Here is a 21,456-nt window from a genome sequence, read left to right on the forward strand (position 1 = left end):
AATAGCATACGCTCTCTTCGTTTAGAGATATTATCTTTAAACGAAGAAAGCGTAAAAGAAGACAATATTTATATATTCTAAGGGTTCTATACTTAACTCGATAGATATTATATATATATAGAATAAGAGTTAGATATCTATTAACTATTTAAATAAATTAGTTAAGTTCTAGAGTACTCGAAATTTTCGAAATATAACTTACGAGATATATACTTAATAGTTAATTCATATTCTTTACGCTATTTTATTTTATATTCTATTTATCTTAGTAGTAGTAGATTATATACTCTTTAGCGACTCTAGATTACTAACGAGGTTCTCTTTCGCTAGTTTAATTACCTAAGAATTCGATTTATTATTAAAACGATATTATATAATAAAATTATATAATACTATTAAGGCGTATTAATTAATTACTTAAAAGAGTATATTAAGCTTCGAAGAGGTCTTAAGAGACTTAAATCTTCGCTTTAAAATATTAAATATTCTTTTAATAACGTTACGTAACTGTAAGTATCGTAGATTAAATAATTCTCTATAATTTTTAGACTTTATCCTAGCCTACTTCTATTCTTTTAAATAATATCGAATATTTATATAAGAAGTTAATAGTTAATTATAATTAATATATCTAGTATTAATAAGATAGTATTTTTCTACTAGTACTAAAAACTTATAATTATTAAAAGTATCTTTTAATATAGATATATTATAGGAAGATTTCTTTTACTTAGATAATACGTAGTAAAATAATATATTAAATCTATATATAGCTAAGACGTTCTAACTTAGAGTACTCTTTCTATTTCGTTAAGATATATACTTAGTAACTAATATGTAAATAGCGATATAAGTATTATTTAATACTTCTAAATAGTTATTAAAATAAGACGTAAATTTTAGACTAAAGAAGATCTTTTCTAAAATAGAGTATAAAGTCGTTAATAGTTAAATAAATTTCTAATATAATATATATATAGTCTTTATAACTTCGTAATAGTATCGACTAATAATCTCGTCTAAGTGCTAAAAGCGATTATATAGATACTTATTACTAAGATTATAGTCTACTATTCTAATAAAAATAATTAATTTCTTCGTAATTCTAATAAGACGAGTAGAAGCTAGATTAGTATAATTAAATAGTTAACTTTAAAGCTTTTCTAGAATATACGATAATATATGAAAAACGTTTTAAATATTTAATATATAATTATAATAAAGAAGCTCTTAAATATATATATAACTACTTAAGATAGAAGTACGACGTGTTATTTTATTATAGTAATAGAAATAGTATTAAGTAATAGTAAAAATAGTAGCAATAATAACTTTCTCGACTTACTGGCTATTATTCTTTATTATAGTAATATATATAACTCTATTATAGCCCTAGATTTAGCGATATAGATCTCGCTTAACGTATATTTATTAGCTAATTAGCTCTAAATCTTATTTATTAGTAAATATAATAAATTCTATATATTTAACTCTTGGTAATAGAAAATTATTAATTTATAAGTATAGAATATGAGAATATAGTAACTAAACGATAGTACGTGTTTTCATAACCTAGAATGTTAGAAATGTGGGGTGAAAATATAATTGAATTTGGTTGTCAAAGGGGCCCTAAGGGCTCCTTTAGCAATTAAAATCTATATTTTAATTTTCGTTAGTTAAATACTAGCTTTACGATCTAAATATATATATTAAAATATTATATAACCTTAACGTTAAGATTAAAATCTATTTCAGCCTTAAGGGCAAAAAAGCACATTTGTTTATAAATCGACTTCGATCTTAGTTTTTAGTTTTTAAAAATGTACGCTAAATTAAAGCGATATCTACGTGAATTATTAAAGAAAATAACTAATATTGAAATTAAAAGCGATTTAAATTTTACGTAATTAATATAGAAGTATAAATACGTTATTCTCTTTAATATGCACTTTTAGATTTATATTAAAAATTATTATAATGTTATTCGGAAATAGTACGAGCTGTCCGGGGCTTAAGGGGGGCATTTTCGTTACGAACCTTGAATTCTTGGCACGTATAATACCTGTGCTCGAAAAGAAAGTTGGTATTTTGACCTGAAATTCTTGAAAATGTGGGCTTGAATTTGGTTGCCAAAGGGGCCCTAAGCGCATTGTCCAGGCCACTCCTCCGGCCGGGCGTTAATTTATCCGACGTCTTGGCGCAAAGGTCTACTGTAGGCGTCCAGGAATGCTGATGCCCCCCTCCGTATACAATGTGTTGGACCACCCTCTTGGGTACCAGATGGGCTGGTGGTTTGGCGATTCCTCAATCCTAAACAAATCCTCGCGAGTGCACTGTTCGAGTCTTTAAGAGTTGCAACGACTCTAGTATTGAAGGCTGCCATGATGCAATATGAGTGACCATCCAGTCCTTCGAATACAAAGGTGGCCTCTTGGATTTCAGCCTCTTGCTACAGATCCTCGAACGCCAGGACATATTAGTTGTATTCCCGACCATAAATTCGTACCACGAATCGCACTCTTTACAAATAATCCCGACCCAAATATAGGCATTTCGAGTACGATCACCGGAGCGTCGACGGCGCCGCTGAGTCCTCTTGCTCTACCTTCACCCTCTCTCTCAAACGCGAAGCGTGGGTTGCTTGCATCCCGCTCTGCCTACAATCGCCTCTAGTCTTCTCCCACCCACGTTCGTCGACTTCACGAGACGCTATGGAGGATGCTAAGGACACATAGTGCCTGGTGGATACAATACTACAACGGCAGGCTGCTTGGGAGAGGCGAGGAAAGCGTGGGAAGAAGGAAAGACAATACATGGTGCAGTGGACTCAAATGTGGCTATTCGTCCTAGAAGCTGGACGGGCTGAGAACATGTGGAGGATCGTCAACCTATTACAGAGAAAGCCAGGTGTATTTGGACCTTAAGACGAAGTCCAAGTACACTGGCCTGCTTTATTGGTCTCAGAGGCAGCTCTAAGATAAGCTGGAAGTTGGAAGACCCGGTGTTTCCACCCTCAAAGGAACGAATACAGAAGACTGCGAAAAATAGTCAAATGTTTCACTAGAGGGCCGGCGATAGGGTTTGCAATGGCTATTCCAGCAAATACCGATCACGGGCTAGGCTTCACTGCCATAGTCTTACTAGATTTCTATCGGTCTTGGGCATCTCTGACCATGGTGACAACATACATTCCCTCAAACCCTGGGAACTTCTGTTCATCGATGTAGTCATACGTGTCCACTATCCGAAAACCTTGCTTCGAATACAGCCCATACTGTGTAGCATCTTTGCTAGCTTCGACCATGGCCCTGGATCCCTTTTCATCAATGATTCGCGCGGCCCACTTCACTAAGAGCGTTGCTGCACCCTGTCTCTGGCGAGCAGGATCGGTTCCTAAAGCCTGCAGATCTGTTCATAGTGAGAACCGTTCTCTTTCTTTTAGATGTCACTATTGAGTTGGTCTGTCACTCACAGCAGTAAGAGCCCGGAACTTGCAAAGCTTCAAAACATCTCCGACGATCATTCTTCGTATTCAAAGTCCACTCCACCGCTGATCTCATCCCTTCGTCGACTTGTGGACAATGGATATCGCTATCCTTCGCGCCAGCAAACGGATTCCCGTCGCAAACCCGCATTGTGGCGAACGCGCAAATTTCTCCCGTTTCGTCGTCAACCACTTTGGCTGCCACAACATTAGACTCTTTCCATCCAAGAACGTCTATGAATCGTGCGACATTCTCAGAGCGACCAGGATTATCGAGGCCCCCTGGGGAACAGGCTTTTAGAGCTGGTTGGTTGGAAAAAGCCTTGTACTGAATTGCGAAAAGCGAATCAAAGTCCTCATCTGCAATATCTTCGCTGACAATGAACGGCATGTTCGGACGTCTTTTGCACTAGGTTTTTGAGGAATTAATGAGAACAAAGGAACTCGTGATGGGTCGAAGTTCGGACAATTAGTGAGGGACGAGATAAGCTAATGTTCATAAGTATCTCTACTTACCTGGGCTGGATAAAGACTCTGATTGGCTCAAAAGAGACTTTACGTAATTGCGCAAGTGACCCATTCGTATCCCGTCTGTTCAATTTGCCTGCAGCTCGGACGTCAGACTCTCCACTATCCTGCCTTATATGCAAAGTCAGGGATCACAGCTTCACCCACGCAATCTGTGGTCATAGGCCTGCATACGTTGAACTCAAAAAGGTGGTGGCACTCAGCTTCTCAGAGGTAAAAGCTGCCTCTTCCGATGCAAATTCATCATGATATTATGTTGCAGGCACTCGTTTTTCTATGACACCGTGATATCGTTTTATGGCTTAGTTGCACTCTTCTGTTCCTTTTCTCGATTGGGAGCATCCTCACTGTCACGGCATGTCGTCGAAAGGATACAGACTCATACAAGAGAAAAACGCCATTGACGAGGTCTTTACGCATCATCATGATAAAGATCTTGGCTTTAGCAAGAGACGTCAACTTGTCAGCGGCATCGTGTCTATTACTCTCGCCATGTCACTAGCTGCGAACGCTTTTTTCATCATCTCGCACTTCTTACATAGGCCTCATGAGATTTCTTCGAACAGGACTGCTTTCGGTAGAGTTACTCTTGAGCTAAGCATTGTACAGGTCATTAACTGTTAAGCAGCCAGCCTTGAGCGCAATAAGCAAATTGCATGGACTGATGATAGCGGTTTTGCCAGCCATAACAGAACCATATGGGACCAAGCTTGGGGGACTTTGAATCCTGACACAGGCTTCGTGGCCATCAGTGATGATTTCGCCCTGCGTACTGGACTCCATGAGTCGCAGCGTTGGCCCTGGGATTCATCGAAGGGGCTGTATCTCCTGCAAGGCTATCACAATCTACACTGCCTCGTAAGCTACCTCACTCTGCTACGTGGTAACAACAGCCTTCGTTAAGCTCAGTGCAGACCATACTGCGGACGTCGCTCACGGAGATGCATGATGAAAAGCCGCAAAGCCTACACTTCACGCATATAAATCACTGTCTCGATGGTCTCCGGCAAGAGATCATATGTAATGCAGATGACACGCCAAGATACTCGGGCTTAGATCAGAAGATGGGCACTGGCAACGGACAATACCGAATGTGCAAAGACTGGAAGAAATTGGAGGAGTGGGCAAACAGTCATTCTGCTTGCTACAAATATAAGCATGGGGTGGAGACCATTGAAGGAGGGATCCCACTTGACAGATTCAAGCACTGCCCCGATGGGAGCAAGCCATGGATAGAGTCATCGAACAAGGATTGAATGGGCGAAAAGCGAGGTCTTCTACATGTATCTACATATGTTCAGGGCATGTTCTATATCGTCGCAATGCACTCTTGCTGTCAATAAGTGCAAAAATGCATTTGCGAGAGGCCTCTGAGAAATACCGCGCGAAACACGATGGATTTGTCATGATAGATTTGAGCAAATTCATTCTTCGTCCACCGGCATACCCAACCACTGATTATCCACAACCCTCCACCCACACCTTCCGTCCCTCCCCCAACAACAACGTCTATACCGGTCCGCCGAGCTTGTCATTTCTTTTCCACATGAGAAGATCGTTTGCGTTATAGGTCAGATTACATACTTAACGAAGCACATCGATGTCCTCTGGATAGGCACTGTCCCCGTTCATTACTACGGGGAAACTCGGACCGACATCTGTTTCTGACTCGCATGAGAAATCGGTAACAAGGGTTTCGTGCAAAAGGAGGCACCTACCTGGCATCGGTAGTGCCAAAGCCCATCCGGAAAGCATAAATGACACGAACAAAGCTGCCCACTTCATATTGAGTGGGATTGGACGGCCGTTGTGGTGGGAAGTTTTTTGAACTATGTTGAACAATATTCGCCGTTGGTTAAAACGAGATCGACTTGACACTAGGCTGGCTGACAGGACTTTTCTCAGAAAAAGTTCTCAGGAAAAGAATAGGAAAACGAATATCTTTAACCGTCCTTTGAGACGAGGATCCTCGACTCAAACGCATTGATACGTCAGCCTGCTTGATGCAAGTGAACCCTTGTTCGCCCTTCAAATCCGTCATAAGACAAAGGGTCGTCGGTACGAGGTACTCCTGTGGCCATCAAATGATGCGTTGTGATGATGTCCGGGAACATCCCATACGAGGAAATAGCTAATCGTATGGGAACACGCTACACTTAGTATGGGCCACCCCAACGCTAAGGCCACCCCAATACCAATTTTCTTAATTATTCTATCTACCCACCTATATATATATTTATTTAAGGCTACTATAGTCTATTTTTAACCTTTTTAATTACTTTAATCTTGATTAACTTTCTAACCCTTTATACAGTAGCCTTAAATCACTTAATATTCTTATTTCTAAATATATTATATACTCGAGACTCTTTAGTATTTACCTACTTTAAAGCCCTTAAAGTCCTTTTTAATTTTTATTTCCTTACGTATAATAATCTAAGACCGGGCCTAATAAGAATAATAATACCTCTCTTCTAAACCATCGTATTGATTTTACTTTTTAAGTTATTCGGGCTATTATAGCTTATTAAATAATATCTAATTCTCGCTTAACGAGTAGATCTAAAAAAAATTGCAACTTTTATAAATATCGGACGATAATAAGATATTCTCGATCTATCGAGCCGTTATATATATTAATAAAGAATTTATTTTTTAGGATTTATGGGCGCGTAAGAGTAGCTATCTTTAAGGGGAATCTTATTATAGCGATATAGAAGCTGATCGTAGGCACGTTAAATTAAGTAATTAATCGAGTGACTTTAGGCTTTATTCCGGGGGTAATAGAGACTAAGGCCTATTAAATACGTTCTTGAATAACGATATATAAGTTAGGCATCGTTGTGGTTGTGGTAGATAGGTGGGGGATGGATGGGTCAAGAAATTGAGAAAATTGGTGTTGGGGTGGCCTTAGCGTTGGGGTGGCCCATACTAAGTGTAGCGTGTTCCCATACGATTACGGGGATGAACACCCGGTCCCGACAAAGCGGCTGAAGTTGCGGGATCTAATTACCATGCGCAGATACGGCACGGTACGTTATTAGTGATGTTACAACATACAGTGCTAAAGTATGTTGTAGCTGGACATGAATGAGTAAAGTGCACTTTGCGTTACCTCCATTGGTCATATCACACCTGCTTATCTTTTCAGGCACTTTCGTGGTGCATGTTGAAGCTGCTGTGTTTTGAACTAATGCTGCACAAAGCGGATCCGACTACTTCGATAGTTAATGATATGCAAGGGTCATTTCTTATTGTGCTTCAAGGCATTTCTGCAGCAACGGATCCGACCGCTTCTATTGTTAGGCTTGTGAAAGACTCTCTTCGACGCAGGTTAAATTCGGTATCGATTTGGGGGCGGTGGATCATCTATTGAGTTCCTTGTCGAACCACTGCAAGACATGGGACTACATTCTCGAGGCAAGATCTACATGACAATTGCGCTCTTCGAAAATGTGTGTCGCGGGCTTCCAGGCTTACGGCCCTCTTGGATCTATCACCAATCACCCACCCCGGACTGCATCATCCTGCATTCAGCCCCTCTCCACCCACCATTTCTGAAGAGGTTCGGACCCACTTCCGTGACCCCCACCTAAAGCAGCCAGGTTAGCGATGCAACCTCCAAGTCTGCATTCGCAATCATCGTTGACTGGCGCTACAGATTTTGAAAGATTTCGCCAATGTTCTGCACCCCCCACTACCGATGGCCAACCAATCTCATCTCCGTCTAAGGTCCAAAGACTTATTTTACCCCCGGGTGTCAATATTGTTTCTATTCGCATTTCACATTTTATTCAGATCGTGCTGCTTCGATTACTAGAACACACTAAACACACTTGGAATCAAGACTGCCCTCACTATGTCGAGAAACCCGTCAACCTCTCCCTCTGGTCTCGTCACAATGAGTTGTATCCTCCCCGCTCTTTCAATCGCTGCAGTCGGCTTGCGCTTTTGGTTGCGTGGCAGACAGGACTCACAGACGAAATTCGACGACTGGTTGATGCTGCCAGCCCTGGTGAGCCCACATTCATCTAGACTCCAGTACCAAGATCAAGCTAGTGACCTTCAGCAGGAAGCTGACCTTCTCGCTTGCTGCAGATTTTGTTCATTGGCATGTGCATATGCACTATTCTAGGTATGAGTGGCCAATCAAGATCCTCCAGCATACGCTCACCTTGGCGCGTGTTGGTGTCCACAAACGGGCCTGGGGGTATCCAAACCTAGATCCAAAAAATGGTGTTGAGGCCTACAACATCTGCCAGATATATGAGGGTCAGGTAAATTACAGCAAAACACTCTATTTTAGTTAACACCAAGTCTAATGCGCTCAACTTCAGCTATTGGAAGCGTTCCAATTCATACAGATTCTTGCCCTAGGATGCATTAAGCTCGGGGCACTATTCTTCTATCGCCGCATTTTCTCCACTGGGGTTGCCTCAGCTACCTTTAACATTACGCTTTACCTATGCACCGCGATCACAATCTTGTGGACGATCGCGATGATTGTGATGAACGCGGTCCAATGCGGGTCCCACATTTCTGCACTTTGGACCACTAATGTAGAAGATTACTTGGAGTATTGCATCTACGTCTTTCCTTTTCTGAACGGCTTTGCAATATCAAACTTTTTGCTGGATCTGTTGATCCTCATGTTGCCAATACCCAAGGTTCCAGTGGACTTAGTTTGGGCGGAGATCGATCTCGCTTACACGATGTAGATTTGGTCGTTGCACGCAAAAAAAGCCAGGAAGATAGGCGTGACTGGAGTTTTTGGATTAGCAATAATGTCAGTAGCATGCCCAATATGCCTTTAGCTTATGTCGCATAGCAGGTCAAAGAGGTCAAAGACTTACTTTCACCAGTGGCCTAGCAGCTAGCGCAGTCCGAATGGCCACGTACATCCATCTTACAGAAGGTAAACCTATTCTGCACATTAATTACTCATCGAAGTCATGAGCTGACCCGAATATCAGACGGACCAAGTGCCACCGCGGATGCACACCGTAAGTTTTCAGAGCCCAAAAGCTCAAATCCATAAGTCAATCGTGGCTCGCCCTGATTGCTTGAAACAGTCGAAGACACAGAAACCGTCTTCTGGTCTAATCTAGAAGGTGGCTTGAGTCTCCTCGCTGTCAACCTCCCATCCCTGTGGGCCATCATCGGCAAAATGTCGTCCCCGGCGTCGCAACTGGTAGCCAGCATCCGCAGTGCTCTTTCATTACGCTCGTTCGGCAGCGGTTCACATCACTCCTCGAACTCGAGAACCCGCAAAGCTACTCGTGGAGCTATTGGTGGCGGAGGTGTTGTTGATGGCGCCAATAAACATTCGGATGAATCGCAGGTCCGGATTCATGAGACGATTGAGGGACAAAGTACTGAATGGCATCGTCTGAGGCAAATTGACAGTCAAGAGACTGATGTGAATGCCCCTCGAGTCAGCAATGGCACGGACTACGATGCGGAAAGGGCCGATAACCACAGCAGTATGGTATGAACAACTTTGTCGTTGGAAGACGTTGGGCTTTCCACTGTTCGAATAAAGGCGAGAATGTACTTTATTGATTGTTAGAAACTACACGACCATAGAAAAAGCGTTCGGAGGATCTGGGGAGAGGAAGCTAGGGAGGAAGCGTAACAGAGGAGAAAGGCTGTTAAACTTACGATGACATGTAGGGGAGCTAATCCGCGATGACTATCGAACAAGGCACTGACGGCAGGTTCCAGACGTGGTCCAACCTCTGGCCCGTACCATGGGAAAGCCTCAGAAGGAGATCCTGGTGCCATTTATTTGACTGAGATCTAATGATTGAACGATGCTGTTGAAAGGTGGGGGCCTCTTGAGATGGCGTCTGGCATGGTTGCGTATGTGGAAAGACGATCAATACCCAGGGAGGTATTGCGCTGTTTTACGTTCATAAAAGTCTGGGATTTGCCTCTGTCGTCTCAGAGAGGATACTAGGTAGTTTTATACATCATGGAAATCATACTTTGAAGTGGCAGCCCAACATATGAACCTAGAGAAATCTACCGACAATTTGTGATACGCAATGCTATGCAGACGTTATTGACCAGACGCGTGAGGAAGCAAAGGTAGAAGGTCCATGATACCAGATCGAGTTGCGGTACATTCCTGAGCGCATTATCTACACCTTTTAGGCGAGGTGTTATCCGACATCTTAGCGCAGTTAGGGTTAGGGTCTGACATCGACTTTACCAGGAGCCCTAGCCCTAGCCCTACCTTTCCTCTAACTAGCTCACTGCATTTTCGCTGCCAAGGCCCGTTGCTTGCAGCACAGCAGTGAGCATTTGACGTGTCACCATCCTCAGTGGGGAAAGGCCACATGCGCTACATCAATCAATACGAAGGCATCTTCAATGTTATGAGATCCTGATAACGCAAACCTGCTTTTGAGATCGACAACGAGTCGCCTCGAGCGACCATGGGTGACGACGCTACAATGGCCGCCAATCTCACCCGTTCCTTGATGAACAGTGACCTCGAAAGCATGTCAGCTAGAATGTGATGGAGAGAAGGCTGGGCAAATAATTGCCGCCGGTGGGCGATCGTGGATCACATCGCGTTGCCTACGAGCTGGTACGAAAATCTGTGCGAGTGTATCCACGCTGCATCCTGACGGGCATCCTATACTGACGCGCACCTCATCTTACCTAGGGTATGGCTCAATCGGACCGAGACCCTGCTGAAGACACCATGTTGGAAGAGGAAGCTACAACTTTCGTGGGAGGTCTTTTGGATGCAGGTCTGATCTCCTTCGGATCAATATTCGACTCACGCTCATCCAGCCTCAGACTGTACCAGTTACAGCGACGATGCCGGAACCCCAACAGCTCCTCCAATCCCTCGTGACAGGCCTTGGCAAGCAAACATATTCTACACGGCGGCGAAGTCCATCTCGAGACGACTAGTCTCTGGGAGGGAAAGAACATTCGACCGTCTCTTCCCATCGTCGTTCGGGTACACGCCCATCGAGATGGACGACCGCAGCTTAGGACCAGCAGGGGGTCATTCCAATACGTTCCAAATAAATGAAAGGTCCACGTACGACATGGCTGGTAGTAGTAGAGCTCCAGGCGCCGAGATTGAGACTACGAACGCAAAGTCGGCCACCATCATAGAGGCAGACGAGCCTGGTCAACTATCTGCGAGCGACATCGTATCTGTCGACGGCGACGAACCTACTGAGGAAGAGCTAGCGACCCTGAGAAAAGTCGCAGATCGTTTGCCGTGGTCCGCTTTCATCGTGGCTCTAGTCGAGTTATGTGAACGATTCACCTACTACGGTCTCTCCGGCCCATTCCAAAACTACATTCAGTATAACCCTCACGATACACCTGTTCGTGGAGCTATTGGTACAGCTCTCTAGTCGTTCACCGTACAAGGGGATTCAGCAGCTAAATCTGACAGGCTTGGGCCAAACCGGGGCGACAGGGTTGACAAATTGTAAGAGCTGCATGGCCGATGCTGTAGGGGACGTGGCTAAAGGAGCGTTTCTCAGTCTTTCAGTTTTGGTGCTATGTACGGTCTCAACCGAACCCTCTCAGACTGCAAGTACGGTTGATACTGACCGTCTTACAGGGGACACCAATTCTTGGTGCCATCGTTTCCGATCAGTACCTCGGCAAATACAAGACAATTCTGTACTCTGCCTTCATCTATCTGGCTGGCATCTTCATACTGTTCTGCACCTCCCTACCCTCGGCAATCGAGCATGGCGCAGCTTTGGGTGGCTTAATTGCAGCAATGGTAAAAGTCCTCGCACGGTGGCTCTCCGTGACGAACGCTGATGTTAGATGCCACTGGTAGGCAGTTATTGGGTTAGGTACTGGCGGCATTAAGTCGAACGTTAGTCCTTTGGTCGCAGAACAGTACCGCCAAACCAAGATGACTATTCGGGTCTTGAAGAGTGGTGAGAGGGTAATCGTCGATCCTGCAATCACCATTCAGCGTATTTACATGGTGGGTCCTCTACGCGATTTCCAACCTTACCATATGCTAAAGCCAAAGTCAAGATCTTCTATCTGTGCGTCAACCTGGGCTGTCTGTCTCCTCTTGCCACCACAGAAATGGAACAATCGACAGGATTTTGGACGGCGTATCTTCTCTGTCTATGCTTCTTTGTTCTTGGAATTGCCATTTTGATCGCAGGGGAGAGATACTACGTAGTCCATCCTCCCAAGGGTTCAATAATTATAGATGCGTTCAGGGCGATGTGGATTGGCTTGAGAAACGGGGGCAACATGGGTAAGTCGTCCGCTGCTGCCGCGTCAGCATCCCTATTCTTGTTCGATGCTAATAATGTTGCAGACGCCGCGAAGCCCTCCTACCAAGATGAGCGCGGACGCAAGTACAAAACGTCATGGGACGATGTATACATAGTTGAGCTCCAACGTGGGCTCGCTGCATGTCGCGTCTTCCTTTTTTACCCAATATACTGGGTCGCCTACTCGCAAATGTTGAACAATTTTATCTCACAAGGTGAGTACTGCCAGCATCAGTCCATCGATGAAGCAAAGGCCCTCGTTAACATTGATTACAGCTGGTACCATGCAACTCCATGGCATTCCCAATGACTTCATGCAGAATATCGACCCTCTTACTATCATCTTTCTTATTCCCATCTTCGATCGCCTTCTCTACCCCGGCCTTCGCAAGATTGGTATACCGTTCCGACCGATCACTCGCATTACATGGGGCTTCGTCTTCGGTGCACTCGCCATGGCATACGCAGCCATTGTGCAGCATTTGATCTACTCATCCCCACCATGCTACAACGCCCCTCTTGCGTGCGACACTTCCCACTTGCCCAATGAGGTCCATATAGCGGTGCAAACGCCAGCGTACTTCTTCATGGCCGTATCGGAAATCTTGGCGAGCGTCACTGGACTAGAGTACGCTTTCACGAAAGCGCCGCCATCCATGAAGTCGTTCGTCATGTCCATCTTCCTCCTGCAGTCCGCGTTCGGATCTGCACTTGGAATGGCACTGGCACCGATCGCGAAGGATCCAAGGTTGGTGTGGATGTATACTGGCCTTTGCATCGCTACTCTCATCGCCGCTCGGCTCTTCTGGGTGTGTTTCAAGCATCTGAACGCCACCGAGGAATCGATGAACATGCTGGAGAACAAGGGTGAAAAGGCCGTTGGTGTCGGCCACGTTGACGCTACAGGAGCTCTGGATCGCAGTGTCAAGGGCAGGAATAGGGCTGCTATCAGTGAGGGCGAAGTTTGAGATCCCGTATTAACGTAGTAATCTTATAGTGAAGGATTTCTACAGGAGAGAAAGACGGGAACCTTGAGGAAAAGGTTCATTTGATAATCTATAGTGGCGTCTGCCTCTGCGGCGAACTAGCACACTTCCCCAATCAGTGGGTAGTAGTCACAGAAGTAGGGAATGAGGCTTGAGGGATGAACGGCGTTTAGAATACGCTTGCTGCGAGAGGACAATTTACCGGCCAGGTTCATCAGAGCTCAATCAAATATCCACAGAGACCGGAAGTCAGCCACTTCCATCTATGTAATTTAAGAAGAAGACTTGAGAATCAAACCTGATCAATCGCGCATCCGGACTTTTGCCTGCCTCTCCGGCAACATACACAGTACTTAGGTTTAGCGCGGGACGTTGCCTGCAACTTAGGAAGACGGACTCTGGGATAGCTTGATACAGTTTGTAACAGCGTAGATTGGATGCTAAGTAAAGCGGATAGCACAAGCTTTGACGAGCAAGCACGCCTCGTGTCTCTAGGGGCCCCACAACCATCGCGTTATCGCTGTCGTAATTACTCACAGCCGGCTACGAGGCCCTGGAACGCAGGTAGCCGTCTGGCAGTCCGTCGCGGAGAGTATGTTGGTCGATGTATTTGAGCTTCTAATGATATCGAGTGACGATTATAGGACTCGTCCGCGCGCTGCTGCTGTGGAAGATTATCGCGTCCGGGAATAGAGATGCGGAGGTCGTCGTATTCGCGAGGGAACTTATGTCAGCGTGTCTATTATGAATTGCAAATTAAATAAGAATGCTTGGCAAAGCTGATTCAGCTCCGCCTCCGACTTTTGTTAGCGTATTCATAGAAAATTATTGGAAAGCTTGCTTTCTTAATACTCGAGACTTAAAATCCTAAATGGCTTCTACGCTAAGATGCTAGTAACTAATTAGATCCTCGAATTTCACGATTTCTAGTCTAAAACACACCTTATTTCTTCATCTTCGCTCTAAACACGGGTACGTCCAAAGAGGAAGCACCATAAGGCTGAACCTCGAACATCAACTTTATCAATTTATTCTATTTAATTCCTTCAACGTTACGTAATAAATGATAATAAAGTAAGTTTATAGAGTTATAGAGTTAACTATACGCTTTCAAATAATATAGCGAAGACGAAATTTGATAAAGTATTCGTAAAGATATACTAAAAACTAAGATTTTTATTCAAATTATCGAGCTTGCGAGAAGAGCCCCTCCGGCAGGAGCCCTCGGAGAGCCCTCGGAGAGCCCCCGGAGGGTTAGGGGGTTTCAGGGGTCTCCCCTGAGTATATCAACTATCTCTCTCGATTCTCAGGGCTAGACCCCTTAAAATCCCTTAAACCCTTCGGAGCTCTTTAAGGGCTCTCCGAGGGCTTCTATCGGAGGGGCTGTCAAAGCAAGCTCGAAATCAATCAAATATGACTAAAATAATCAAATTTCGAGCTTGCTTTGACAGCCCCTCCGATAGAAGCCCTCGGAGAGCCTTAAAGAGCCCCCGAAGGGTCCGAGGGGTTTTAGGGGGTCTCCTGAGAATTAAACAGTCAAAACCAGTACTCGGCAAGCTTTTCACTACTGGGAAGCCCGCGCCCCAGCACATATTAGAGAACGTACTTGCCACTCTTGCAATAGCCACTGTCGTCTACTACCTCAGTTGGACATTCGTGATACCGAAGCTAGTGGGTATACACGCTTTTCCTGGTGTTTTACCTCTAACTTAGGCGTGTAATAGCTATATCGCCAGCCCTTACTTCGGACGCGATGCCACCATTTAGAAAGGATCCGTAATGCTCCTATCGGTGACCCTGCTCGATATCATAGTGATATAAGACGAGGTAATACTGTCAGTATTCTACCTGCATACACCACTACTGGCTATTTGCCCTATACCGGAATCAAGTAAGGCTATTATAGCAAGGGAGACATCCTTAACTGACTGATCAATCGATTACTACCCCTTTACAACGAGTATCCTAGAGAGCGCAGTATCATTGTTCTGGACAACGTTAATATTCACGTCGATCCTCGTATTATTAAGGCTATACAGGCCAAAGACTGTCTTATCAAGCACCTCCTCCGTATTCGCCTGACTACAATCCCATCGAATTGATATTCAGCGTCCTTAAGGCGTGGATGCGGCGTATTTTAAGGCCTTTCGACACGTCTTTCAGAACGATTTTGAAGGATTTCTGAAGCATGCAATCGATGTTAGTGGCTGTGATAGATTTGCGATAGAGCATTTCAAGTAGAGCACTGCAGGCTACATATTGGACGGCGAAATTAAGGCATTTGAACGAGATTTAAAGCATTTGACTATGGAGATAACAGAGTAGTTACAATGAAATACTACGTAATATTAATCAAAATCCTTCACCTTCTCTATGATCTTCTCCCTAACCTAATCGTTCCAGAGCATAAGTATGCTGGTAAGTTGGAGTGGGCTGGTACAAGAGTAGCAAGTACGTTCTCTACAATTTTCTATGAATGGCGCTAACAAAAAGTCGGAGGCGGAGCTGAATCAGCTTTGCAAGCATTCTTATTTAATTTGCAATTCATAATAGTTCCTTCTATGCATGCGTCCTTCCTACATCCTTCCATGCAATTCCATCATTATTCTTTCATATAGTTAGCATAGATAGCAGTGCTTTATTCTCCATCAGCTACATAATAGCTGATGGCCCCATCACTGAATCACATACATTCTACATCATCACCGTTATGCCTCGCTAAGAGGTTATAAGCCTAGGTTAATATCGATGATAGACTGATATCGCATCAAATCTTACTATCATCCCCTTTATTAGGCCTAACGAACCATAAACTTATAAGAACATTCCATTCATTTCGAATAGAAGGAAGGATTAAGACAATAGATTTAAGTCATTCGTTGGGAGGATTTTTTAACAGAATATTAGCCATGTTAGAGCCAGTCGAAGCCGTGCCTATGCCCTGCCTTATCCGTGCCCGTCCGACGCCATACATCCCAATGAAGTTAATCGCTCGATATACCCAAGGCCGTTGGGGATTTTTCAATAGATGTTGAGCCGTGTCGAGCCAGTACCGAAGCCAGTGCCGGATATCCGTCTATATTCGTGCCCGTACCGACGCCAGTATATCCCAACGAGTCAATCGCTCATATCCCTCGCACCGCCATCAGCCCTACATAATAGCCCCATACTTCAAATAACTACTACCTATCCCAAAGAACGATTCTACAAAAATAAGTCGAGGATACCTGGACGGTCTACGTTCGAAGATTCTAAACGGATATTATTGGACTGGGGGGTTGGGGAGTGTGACATCGGCATCTCGGGTACTCAGAATATTAGGCGATTCAGGACCCTATGCACTAGAATAATATATGATTTTGGCTTGGAATGTTTTAGATATCCTACGGGAATATCGCTTCTATTCCTCTTGTTCTCCTTCCTCATCCTTCCTCATTCATCATTTTCTTTCTATGTTGATGATAGCGTGCTTTATTCTCCTCTACTATAGCTGATAACCCCCTAATCCACATGTTCTCTCTCCTTGTGAGAACTTATCGGTTAGGAACTTCGAAGACTGGATTGACGTCTTGGAGCTTCGAATTGGGAAAGAAGGGTTGTGGTCGCGGCCAGTGGTGGGAAGGGAAGAGGGGGGAGATTGTGGACTCTCGGTGGACTCGAGACTAAAGGTTGGCTGCGGGGCTTATGCAGCAGACGGAGCGAGGGGGGCGGTCCATAGCTCTGGGTTTAGTCGTGGTCTGTGATTAAGATATCAATCATGGCTCTTTGCAGAAACGTCGTGAACAGGGAAGCGTGAGGTAGTAGCGAAAGGCGGTATCCTCAGCTGATAAATCAAGACAGCTCCGCCCCCAATAGGTAGGATGCCCGAAGAGTACAGTAATCATGAAAGTGGATATAGGCGCTCATAATGATTCGGAGCTCGGAGTCCAAAGCACGAGAGGAAGCGTGTCTTGAATGATCTATACACATGCCCACTTCGGTTCAACTCTCGGAGCTGACCGAGGAAGCTTAGCGAGATCCCAGGGCCACTCGAACTGATTCTGACGACGAGCCAATGTGGAGTGGTCCGTTGGGTAGAATCTTCAACACATTTACGTCTATGGTCTCGGTGCATGCCCACCCGCGTGCAATACTCCCGTGCATTCTAATCAGCTACTGTCTCTCGGCCTCCCATAAAAATGTCCGCCAATACTAAGAACTGAGGCAATGTTCGTGAAAGAGAGGCGATTGAGGGAGTCAAGCAACATTTCAGAAGCAAGACAGAGGGTAAAAAGGCTAGTTCTGTCTCGTAAGTGACGCTGTGTTTGACCAGATGACTGGCCCCTTTCTCCTCCTCTCAGCCCAAGCTCCCAGATCGCCGTCAACTCTCGCCGATTTTACGCTTGGTACCCTGAGTACTCTGCCTTGGAACTATGGTCGCTTCTCCCAGTCTTGCTGCAATGTTTCCGGCGTCCCTCAGTGCCAAAGACACGGAAAGCCGGTCAGTAGGATCCCACATAGTCATCCCTTGGAGAAGCGTGAAATATTTCAAATGCTCCCCGAGCGTGATGACCCTTTGCTCAAAACGGTCATGGAACCTTTTTAGCCTGGCCTCCAAGACAAAGTCGGTAATCTCTGTCCCCGGCAACTTTCGACCTCTTGTCCACATATCATCATAATCATTCCAATTGACATGTTGCCCTCTCAAGGCGCGGAAGGCGCTCATACCCAAGGCCCATACGTCTACTGAGCTTCCATATCTTTTCTGCTCGACCGTAGACCCCATCTTCAGATTTATGATCTCGGGCGCGAGATAGGCGTATGTTCCTTGATTGTGGTCATCTGATGTTCTCTCTGTCGTGGCTGCGTCCAAGTCCAAGATGATTCCCCTGGGAGGGCTGAAGGAAAGAACACCGAGGTTACTAGGTTTGATATCCCGATGCATTATCCCTTTGGTTTCGTGTAGATATACCAGACCTCGCAAGTAGTCGCAGAGTAATGCAATTTGAGCAGAGAGGTTGATTTTATTGGAAATGACCACATCTTCAAGGCTAGCCAGAGCCAAAGGGCTGTACACGCAATATATAGCTGGGAATGCTGGCTCGAGGTTGCTGGTTGAATGAATGAGTTCCAGGATATTTGTCTTTCTTAATGTTAGAGCATCGTCGCTTCAGCCGCTTCTCTCCCTACCCGGGAAGACTTACATGTTTACCAGTAAGGTTCATAATCTTCTGATGTTGACTGAGCTGCTTTCCATTCGGCCGTTTGAATCTTTTTATTGCAACAGCCGAGCCATCTTGTGCCCAACCCGCGGTCACTTCACCAAATGTTCCTCCGGCAAAGGCTCCAGGTAAGAAGGTATACCCGTCAAAGGTCAGATGAGAACCCGTCGATGGTGCTGAGAGTATTGGGTGAGCCTTCCACTGATCACCGTGATGATATTTCATGAATCCAGAGAGGCTTTCCTCAAATTTGCCATTTGCAATGGCGTCTCCACGATGAAAGAGGTACATGCATCGCCCGAATTCAACCAGATGCCCGTCTTCGAGAACCTTGGAAGAAGCACTCATCCTTTGATCAATGTGCTTGAATCCTGTTGACCCACTGACCTCCATACTGTGAAGAGCTTCCACCGTGGTCTGACATGACTCCTTGTGAATGTAAAGTCGTGCATGATTTCCCAGGATCTTATTGCTGTACCATTTCGAATCGGGTGGCCCAATCACAACATCTACCTCTGGTTTTCCACGCCCGGTGCCGATGAACCATCCCTTGGCTAGGTTTTTCGGATGTACCGAAGTGCTGAACTTGAAAGCTCCAACAAATTGTACTTGATCTGGCTCTTCTTGATCGGCTTGATCGTCTGAACCAGAAACGCTTACAGATCTGAGAGTCTCTTTGCCGTCCAAATGGATGAACTGGCGCTCATGTAGGTGGGTGTCTGGATTGTGAATCATGTTGTCCACAACAAGGTGAAACGCATTACGCGCAAATTCATTCATAGGCCTCAGCCAACCAAAGACATTGTCCGTGTTAGAATTTTGCGTCCATGAGGCCGGTATAACGGGCACTGTGTCCACTTCAAATGAACTGGCCGGGTCGGCCATGGTACAGCTACTCGGTGACTGGTGTCACCAAAGTCATACAAACGATAATGTATCACTCGAGGCGCGAAGAGGATTTTATCGTAGAGTGGACTAGATGAATATCTGGAGTGAAAAGGGAGTGAAATGGGATCAAAATGGGATTGAATGAGGTGTGTTCAGCAGGAACAGAACACAAGCTATGGAGGGATGATGGTGCTACAGACAGGTAATTTATGTAGGGATGCCAAGCCACGCTAGGCGTGATATCATGCGGCCGAATGTGTTAAGCCCAGCAAATGAAGCTCAAGTGCCCGTGTAGCCAAATATATATGTACAGAAGGCAGAGCATCATGTAGTCTGAACTTCGGAGCACTACTGCTGCAAATCATATGTGATATGGGTGATGAGAGGAGGCGTAGACGGTACTCCGTAGATTGATAAGAATTGATTAGGCGACAAGCAGAAGGCTGGGAAGAAGCCTATTGTTGTTGAGAAGTGAAGCATAGTATGAGGTTTGAAATGATGATGCGGGTCCCACGATAGTGGAAGGCATACTACTGTCTTTGGCTACAAGTATGAGTTCTTAGAGTTGAAGAGGAAAACAATAGTAGAAGGAATATTGTAGATAGAGAAGACTCTGACGCGAAGCCTCCCGCGGGGTAGAAGTATTCTGAATCACGCCAAGTCACGTGAAGATCTCCGCTACCCGCCCTTGGCATCAATCTACTCTCTTCGCTCTTTCAACTCTTGGAACCCTGCACTCCTTCTCCTTTCTTCTCGGCGCAATCCACAGAGTCACATTAATCGACTGAATAGCCTTTCTTGCAAAATGCCACCTCCGAACGACCACGATGCCTCAAGGAGCGAAGATGCAAAGCCGTCACAGACGGACGAGCCAATGTTTCCCGAAGACCTATTTGCTGACTGGCCAGAAGGCTTCCATCCCCCCACACCTTCAACACCATTGCCACAACGGAGCTTCGAGGAGAAGCTTGAGCAATACCCCGATGATGACTTCTATCGCGGTCTCCGAGAAAGCATGGTCCAAGTGCGCGCCGAGAGCCAGAGAAAGGTGGAAGCTCTAGGTTTTTCCTCTTGGAAGGAGAAGGAGAGCCATGATCTGGAGGAGAGACGCAAATGGTTGAAAGAATATGTCATGGAACATGGGCATTCCCCTCCGCCTCCCGTCATAACAGAGGATCAAAGGATTGCGGCGGAGCTGCAGTACCAGAGGAGCGTGAAGCCCAAGCCCGTACCCTGTGACTGCGAGGGTTGGTGACATTTTACTCACCACTCCTTCACTGGCTGACAACTGCATAGAGCACCTCCACCCCTGCTTTTGCCCACAGAAGCTTCTCAACTACAAATCCCAGGGCGATGATCCCTCTGACTTCCACTTCCTTCAATCCCTACATCCTCCTGAATTGAACGTCCGCATCCAAGAGAGTGACACTTCAAATCGTATCCCTGATAGGTGGCTGGAACATGTTTGGGGTATTCCATCTCAGGATAGGATTCTGCGCTTGCCGCAATGGGTCAAAAGAGACGAAACCGTTCAACGCATGATCGATAAAGAAGAGGTGGACGAGACAATATATCCTTGCGACTACGACCAAAATAAGAACCATCCACCCCCCCTCAGGACCGTATCGTTGACTCCAGACTTTAGTGCGGAGGAGAATGCTGAAGCTTCGCGGGATTTCAAGCGTCATGGCGAGCCGAACCGTCACAAAAACCGGGAGGAAAGCGCTGCGGGGCGCAACCCAAAGCTGGAACCACCAAGAATTACTACAAAAGTCGACAATGTCCATGCTAGTCTCCTGATAGAACCGACCACCGACCTTCCTGAAACCCGAAGCCAATTAGCTGCTGAACCTACCACCCAACGATCGAGACGTGGCCGCAGCAGAAATGCCTCGGCCCTGGGAGTGAACAAGACCAAACGTGCCTCACGGGCACAAGCATGTGGTATCAAGAAGCGACCTGCAAGCATGAAAGAAGCGGCTGGGAAAGCTACCTTATCTGGCAGAATGCGAACCCGCGCCCAGGGTGTCCTGAGTTTTCTGGCACTGGATTCCAGTGGTCGTGCAACCACCATTTCTGGAGATTGA

The 21,456-nt window shown here is 45.4% G+C and overlaps 6 protein-coding genes across 6 annotated transcripts; 4 read left to right on the forward strand and 2 right to left on the reverse strand.

Annotated features, from left to right (window-relative positions):
* Nucleotides 1–3,148: 3,148 nt before the first annotated feature.
* Nucleotides 3,149–3,875, reverse strand: HO173_012084 (uncharacterized protein; the record flags this gene model as incomplete). The annotated part of the gene is made up of 2 exons (XM_037313957.1): nucleotides 3,149–3,408; nucleotides 3,473–3,875. The coding sequence occupies 2 exons, from the start codon at nucleotides 3,873–3,875 to the stop codon at nucleotides 3,149–3,151; spliced, it is 663 nt and encodes a 220-aa protein (XP_037159135.1).
* Nucleotides 3,876–4,369: 494 nt separating this feature from the next.
* HO173_012085 (uncharacterized protein) lies at nucleotides 4,370–5,268 on the forward strand (the record flags this gene model as incomplete). The annotated part of the gene is made up of 3 exons (XM_037313958.1): nucleotides 4,370–4,589; nucleotides 4,641–4,870; nucleotides 4,927–5,268. 3 exons carry the CDS (start codon nucleotides 4,370–4,372, stop codon nucleotides 5,266–5,268), a joined length of 792 nt encoding a protein of 263 aa, XP_037159136.1.
* A 3,631-nt stretch (nucleotides 5,269–8,899) lies between these two features.
* Nucleotides 8,900–9,506, forward strand: HO173_012086 (uncharacterized protein; the record flags this gene model as incomplete). The annotated part of the gene is made up of 3 exons (XM_037313959.1): nucleotides 8,900–8,927; nucleotides 8,986–9,015; nucleotides 9,085–9,506. The coding sequence occupies 3 exons, from the start codon at nucleotides 8,900–8,902 to the stop codon at nucleotides 9,504–9,506; spliced, it is 480 nt and encodes a 159-aa protein (XP_037159137.1).
* A 1,182-nt stretch (nucleotides 9,507–10,688) lies between these two features.
* Nucleotides 10,689–13,262, forward strand: HO173_012087 (uncharacterized protein; the record flags this gene model as incomplete). Its single annotated transcript, XM_037313960.1, has 9 exons — nucleotides 10,689–10,773; nucleotides 10,823–11,383; nucleotides 11,439–11,474; nucleotides 11,530–11,549; nucleotides 11,610–11,777; nucleotides 11,838–11,990; nucleotides 12,044–12,275; nucleotides 12,339–12,509; nucleotides 12,571–13,262. 9 exons carry the CDS (start codon nucleotides 10,689–10,691, stop codon nucleotides 13,260–13,262), a joined length of 2,118 nt encoding a protein of 705 aa, XP_037159138.1.
* A 4,378-nt stretch (nucleotides 13,263–17,640) lies between these two features.
* On the reverse strand, nucleotides 17,641–19,366 carry HO173_012088 (uncharacterized protein; the record flags this gene model as incomplete). Its single annotated transcript, XM_037313961.1, has 2 exons — nucleotides 17,641–18,402; nucleotides 18,464–19,366. The coding sequence occupies 2 exons, from the start codon at nucleotides 19,364–19,366 to the stop codon at nucleotides 17,641–17,643; spliced, it is 1,665 nt and encodes a 554-aa protein (XP_037159139.1).
* Nucleotides 19,367–20,174: 808 nt separating this feature from the next.
* HO173_012089 (uncharacterized protein) lies at nucleotides 20,175–21,456 on the forward strand (the record flags this gene model as incomplete). Its single annotated transcript, XM_037313962.1, has 2 exons — nucleotides 20,175–20,616; nucleotides 20,666–21,456. The coding sequence occupies 2 exons, from the start codon at nucleotides 20,175–20,177 to the stop codon at nucleotides 21,454–21,456; spliced, it is 1,233 nt and encodes a 410-aa protein (XP_037159140.1).

This window comes from Letharia columbiana, assembly GCF_014066305.1.
Source record: "Letharia columbiana isolate WasteWater2 chromosome Unknown Sc0000073_s0, whole genome shotgun sequence".
NCBI lineage: Eukaryota > Fungi > Ascomycota > Lecanoromycetes > Lecanorales > Parmeliaceae > Letharia > Letharia columbiana.